We start from the raw sequence: 6,625 nt of genomic DNA, 5'->3' as shown, positions 1-6,625 counted from the left end.
TCTTTTTTGTATCCCTCTGCAAGTTTAATTTCAAATTTAAACCCCTCAACATCATGAGGGAAGGCAAGAACGCACACTTGCACGCACAGCAAAGTGGAGAAACAGCACTTACTCTCATTAACTCTCTCTCAGGTAGTTGATCGGATAGTCTGCACTTTAAGAAACTTCCTAAACAACCAAGATACACTTCTATAAATAAAGTCCAATTGAGCTGCACGGGGGCCAGCCAGCGGGGGGATCCCAGCAGCTGGGCTTGAGTGATTTACGAGCGTGAGTCAGGGCGCTGCTGGGAAAATACAATACACACTTAAAAAGCCTTCCCTGCATGAAGAAAGTAATTGTGATGGAAGCTAAGACACAACAAATTGGTTTGATGATTTGATGAGGTAAATGACAAAGAACACAACATCAGACTCAGGTGCATCAAAACGTTCATTTCAAGGAAGCATGAGGACGGGTGATGTTAGGCATTGATTGGTTGGGTGTGTCTCTAGACTGATTGATTGAAATCTCGTCTCTAAGCTTTGTTGTAGCTCCAGACCACTTTCAACCGGAGCAGAGGTCTAATCAGCCAGAATAACTGAAATCATTTGTGTGTGTGTTCAGAGGACTCAGAGTCCAGTAAGAGCGTTTCCCCCCGCAAATCTAGTGTGACCATCTAGACAACCATGTGGACAACACAACTTGAGGTTTGGGAACATGTGAAGGGCATTTTTCAATACTTTTAACAAACAAAACATGTGCGTGAAAAACTGATGGATGAATTAAATGATCAGTAATAAAAAACGAGAGATGTAGCTCTATTTTTTTCTGGATCAGATACTTTCAGGTTAGTTTGCCATAAACATAAATTAATGGCCTATGGCCAAGACAGGTGCAAACACAACGAGGGCTTGGATTGTTTTTGTAACTAGAGGCCCAAGCTTAAATGTGTTTTCCTGGTCTTAAAAAGGCTGACAGTTAGGTGAGATAAGTTTCTGAGTTTAGTTCTACAAAAGTGAGCCTTCTGACAAGTAGTATTACTTTCCAGAGTTCAGTCTGTTCAGTTCTTTAAACTTAAAACTACTAAACAGATCAGAGAGAGACCGGCGTGTTTTACGGCAATCAAAAACGACATTTAGAGCATCAGTGCGGCTGCAGACATGAGGCGGTTCAAGCCCACACGAGTACAGGAAGAAAGGAGGAGCGTGATTTGGGTAGGGAGGGGAAGACTAGAAAGCGAGTGTGCATTCAAGAGTGCCTGCCCCCCCGCAGTTGGACCAACCTCAGACCTCAGTAGATGAAAAGAACATATCACAGCGGCGTATATTTCGGATGTGATCCATAGTTTGGCTTGGTTCGTGCAAGATGAGAGCGAGGAGAAGGAACTTTTCATGTTATATTTGTTTATCCTGTTGGTTGGTGCATGGAGAAAGGTCGGGGGATCGCCAACGTCAGAAGGATTCCATCTCGGTGCCATGTCCAGGGTTTTCCATAGCATTAAAAAGGCTTGGGCCCAGCACTCATGCCAAAGTAATGTAAAATCAATATGAGCATCATAACTCTGTGACCTTTCTCAGATCTAAGGATTTTAGATCTGAGAAAGCTGTCAGTCATGGCTGCAGCCGTCCCCCAACAGATCCAGACCTGTTGGGTATTGACTAGGGGTGTGACGAGACGCTTACTCCACGAGACGAGACACATCACGAGATTGGGTTCACGAGAACGAGACGAGACTTTTTAAAAAAATTTAAAGAAATCCTCGATGAAATATATGAATGGAAAATAGTTTTTTTATTCAACTGAAAAATCACAAAATGCTAAACAATTTAGGTGCATTTTGAAATCAACTATTAATGATGAATGTTATTTAACTTTCTTTTTTTTTACTATTTTAATGAATTATATGCAGAAAAGGACGTGCAAATGTTTTGTATAAACTCTACCAACTGGCTTCTGCCCTGTAACAATTTCACACGAGAAATCTAACTCCTTTCCACAAACCGAACATAAAAAAATAAACAGTATAAATAAAATAAATGTGTAAATAATAGAAAAATAACACTGTAAATGCAAACAGTAAGTGTGTCAATAACCAAAGTACTGCTCTCTCAAAACTACAAGTGCAAACAGAAACAATTTTTTTCCTTCAAGCATGAAAAAGAGAGAAACTTCAATAGTGATTTCACGCTGACATCACATCGCCTCACGAGAAAACTTTTCACCTCGACGAGAAATCTCGTCACGTTTTAATCTCGCGAGATCTCGTAAAACGAGATATCGTCACACCCTTAGTATTGACGGACGACCGAGCACGGAGCCGATCCGCAGCCGTTCCACATCCGGTGGAATTTGGGGGTCAAGGCCAAGAATCATTTTTAATTCCCAAGTGCTCCTTTTTATTCTATTTCCTCATTAGAAAGCAGTTCAAGTGGTGGATTATCCAGATTAACAAGAACACACTGTGAATGAATGTTGTCTGTCAGGTTTGTCAGTGTTTTAACCCCCCCAACGTCCTGCCTTAAAGACGATTAGGCAATGGTTATGGTTACCAGCGCTGCCTGGAAGGAGACGTTGGTGAGCCGCACAAAGGAAATTGACCTCAACTGTATTGGTGTGGAGGCAGAAATGTCAGACGCGGATATCTTCAAAACCTGGACAAATAAAACCAAAAGCTGCGTCGCCACTAGGAGGTAAGAGAAAACTAAGTAATGTCTCTGCCCTTTATTAATGTCACCTTTCACTTTCAGTTTATGAGACAGTAAATGTGTCCGACAGCAGGGAGCAACTTTTTTATGATGTTCAAATGTAAAAAGATCATGTGTAGGGTAGGGGTTTCATATCCTCACAAAATGACGCCCAAAGAAATACACTCTCCTGTAAATCAGGGGTGAGAGATGAGACACATCCTGGCATCAAGATGATGGAGAAAGAAGTGAGAGATGGTCTCTCTCATCCTTAAATTTCCTCCTTTAGCAGCCCCGGTTGCCAAAGAAAAGGATGGCGTTCTCACCTTGTCTCTCTCCTTCTCTTTCAGTTTGTCCATGGATCTCTTCAGGCCCTCCTCCAGCAGGTCCATCAGCCGCACCGTGTCTCCGGACCGGGTCTTAAACTTCTTCCTGAGCAAGAAAGACAAGAAGCAAAAAGATCAGCGAGACTCTCGGGCATACGAATGAGCCGTAAAAAGGTAAACTTGGAACTCACATGGTTAAAATAAATGAGTGAGGTTTTCCAACAGCGGTGACTTCAGCCTACACTCAAGAATTCTGCTTTTTGTTGTTCATTTTGCACAAAAGTTAACTAAGTAAGAAAATTGTCAGTACTTTTTTTCATTAGTCAAGTCTTTAATTCACACAGAAGTATCCAAAAACAGGCGTTACTGCGTGGTTACTTCATATGGACTACTTATTAAATTACAAGAAAACATTCTGCATCGTGATATTTATCGTTATCGAGATCTGAAATGAGGATATCAGGATAAAAGATTTGTGCCCAGCCCTACTCCCGCCTAACCTTTTGTTTTACTAGGAGCACTGTAGCCCCTAGCTGAAAATGTGTGGGGCACAAGCAGAACATTTAGGAGTTCACACCTTTTAAATCGACTATTTATCTCATCAAGTGCAGCAACTACAGTTCATGGCGTTGTTGTTTTTCCTAAATCTAAGCCACATAAACTCCTTCAGCCATTTTCTGTCGGAAATCTTCTGTCTAACGCGGCCAAAGATGGGTGCTTTTGCCATGGTTGACTTTAACTTTCCTACATGAGTGTAGATGGCGTTAAACAAGCAGTTTTGGAGAGTTTGGAGGCAGACTTGCTCCTTTCTCAACATGAGATACACACCAAAATGGTTGCAAAACGCAAGCATTTGGTCGCAGTCTGGAACCCTGTTCGGTTAAACTCTTAGAGTCCAGAAACCACCTAAACCCCCAAAACCTACAACCTGGGAAATAAAAATAAAAAAGATAACGAGACGGTGCAGTTACTTTCTGTGCCGTGACCGCTCAACATCCCCACACTGAACTTTTCAGGTAACGGAGGTTTGACTTTCCGTCGCCAACAACCAACTATTGGATGACTTCTGCTTGCCGACACCTCGGGGCGATACATTTTGTACAATCAACCAAATCAGATGAGCATAACAAGCAGAACATGAGCCAAACATTTAATAACCCCAGGTTTTTTTTGTTGTTGTTTTTTTTCTCCTCTCTTTACTTGCAGCTATAACATCTCCCCCCGTGGCTGCTCTTATTGTCTGGATGAGCAATTAGGAAAACAGCATGATAAATTTCTAATGGAGTTTGGAGTAGCGCAGACATTGTGGGGCCAATTTACGCCCACTCGGGTTACTGCGGGGCGTTTAGCAGCACTTAGTCACGGCCTCTGAGAAGCGTAACATCAACCTCCTGCCTGGGCTCGGCTCTTCCTCTTTGGACGATTGATTGGGGAAAAAAAACAACAGCGTGACAAATAGTTTTCCTATTATAGCGCCTGCACACCAGTGATCACTGCTTATTATAAAAGGGAATAAATAACACACAGGGGGGATGTACTGTGTACACACACACACACACACACACACACACACACACACACACACACACACACACACACACACACACACACACACACACACACACACACACACACACACACACACACACACACACACACACACACACACACACACACACACACACACACACACACACACACACACACACACACACACACACACACACACACACACACACACACACACACAGTAACCAGGACAATAAAGCTGGATTGTGAAGTAGGACTGCAACAAACTATTACTTTCACTGTTGATTAATCTGTCGAGTATTTTCTCGATACATTTTTAAAAGATTGTTTGGTCTCTAAAATGTCAGAAAATGTTAAAAAAAAGAAAAAGAAAAGTGGATCAGTGTTTCCCAAAGCCCAATACGATGTCCTCTCGTTGTGTCCACAACTCAAAGACAATCAGTTTACTGTCACAGAGGAGAGAATTTACTTTTTAAATATACACATTTAAGAAGCTGGAATTAAACTTAAAAATTTTTTTTTTTGCAGTTTTATTGATTGTTGTGGTGTTTTTTTTAGTTGGCTTGGTCTATCATTGTTTATTCGGCATTAAAAGGTTTAGTGCGTAACTTTTTGATATTATCGAACGTCAAATGAGTCGCTACAAAGCTAATTAAGACTATCAGCGTCGTACAACTCTCTCTGTATTTCTCAGTATGGCAATGCTCAGAAGATTGTGGCGTCCGGGGAGCAACTGTGTGTGTGTGTGTGTGTGTGTGTGTGTGTGTGTGTGTGTGTGTGTGTGTGTGTGTAGTAGGCTTGTGTCATGTGGACAGTTTTGTTGTCATTACTTCAGGCAGGTCTCAAACTCAATCTCATGTTGTTGTTGTTGTCCAACTTTTAATTACTGTAGTCCACCTACTGCAGGAGTGTTCAGTGCCCTCCCACGCGTCACACACACACACACACACTGCGTGATAACAGCTCCGCATGCGAGTGTTTGAACAAACAGCTCAAACACTCGCTGTACCGTTTGTGTAGCAGCAGCTGTACATACAGAATATTCCCCTTTTTATTTGTAAACAATGTAGTCATGTAGTAAAATTCAGTTTTTTTTATGTATGACAATAAATGCCATAAAAACATGAGAGAGTGGTGATAAAGATGCAGCGAAGGACATCCAGATGATTGAAGCGTGGCGGAGGTGAAGTCTCAGCCTTCGGAGGAGATGCTGGTCTTTGTTGGTGGGATGACGGGGATTCGGATCGCTGTCAGACGGCCATTGGTCTGAATGGAGCTACAACACTGGGTCCTTTAGTGTCAACACCGTCAGAGTCGGCTCCACATCTAACCACTCACCTTCCACCAGCTTTAACTGACTGATTTGCAGCGGTGAAAAGTAACAAAACACATTTACTCAAGTTATGTAAACGAAATGTGCTGTATTTATATAGCGCTTTTCCAGTCTTAAGTGAAGGAGTTTAAATACCTTGGATCGGAGCAGCCGGTGCGGTATTACATTCCGTTTATCGCACCGTTGTGACGAAAAGAGAGCTGAGCCAGAAGGCAAAGCTCTCGATCTACCGGGCAATTTTCGTTCCTACCCTCACCTATGGTCATGAAGGCTGGGTCACGACCGAAAGAACCAGATCCAAGGTACAAGCGGACGAAATGGGTTTCCTCAGGAGGGGGGCTGGCGTCTCCCTTAGAGATAGGGTGAGAAGCTCAGTCATCCGAGAGGAGCTCGGAGTAGAGCCGCTGCTCCTTCACGCCGAAAGGAGCCAGTTGAGGTAGTTCGGGCATCTGGTAAGGATGCTTCCTGGGCGCTTCCCTAGGGAGGTGTTCCAGGCACGTCCAGCTGGGAGGAGGCCTCGGGGAAGACCCAGGACTAGGTGGAGAGATTATATCTCCAACCTGGCCTGGGAACGCCTCGGGATCCCCCAGTCGGAGCTGGTTGATGTGGCTCGGGAAAGGGAAGTTTGGGGTCCCCTACTGGAGCTGCTGCCCCCGCGACCCGATACCGGATAAGCAGATGAAGATGGATGGATGGATGGAACAACTGCTCAAAGCTACAGGAAACATTCACCATTCACACACATTCACACTCCGATGCGCAGCACCGGG

General features: G+C 43.5%; 1 protein-coding gene across 1 annotated transcript in view; it reads right to left on the bottom strand.

Annotated features, from left to right (window-relative positions):
* rars1 (arginyl-tRNA synthetase 1) overlaps nucleotides 1–6,625 on the bottom strand; it is a 31,266-nt gene that overhangs the window by 12,247 nt on the left and 12,394 nt on the right. Inside the window, 1 exon segment of the mRNA XM_032534607.1 lies at nucleotides 2,993–3,098. Within this exon segment, the coding sequence (XP_032390498.1) occupies nucleotides 2,993–3,098 (106 nt within the window).

This window comes from Etheostoma spectabile, chromosome 13 (genome assembly GCF_008692095.1).
Source record: "Etheostoma spectabile isolate EspeVRDwgs_2016 chromosome 13, UIUC_Espe_1.0, whole genome shotgun sequence".
NCBI classification, from domain to species: Eukaryota; Metazoa; Chordata; class Actinopteri; order Perciformes; family Percidae; genus Etheostoma; species Etheostoma spectabile.
This window is presented reverse-complemented; position numbering and strand designations above follow the sequence as displayed.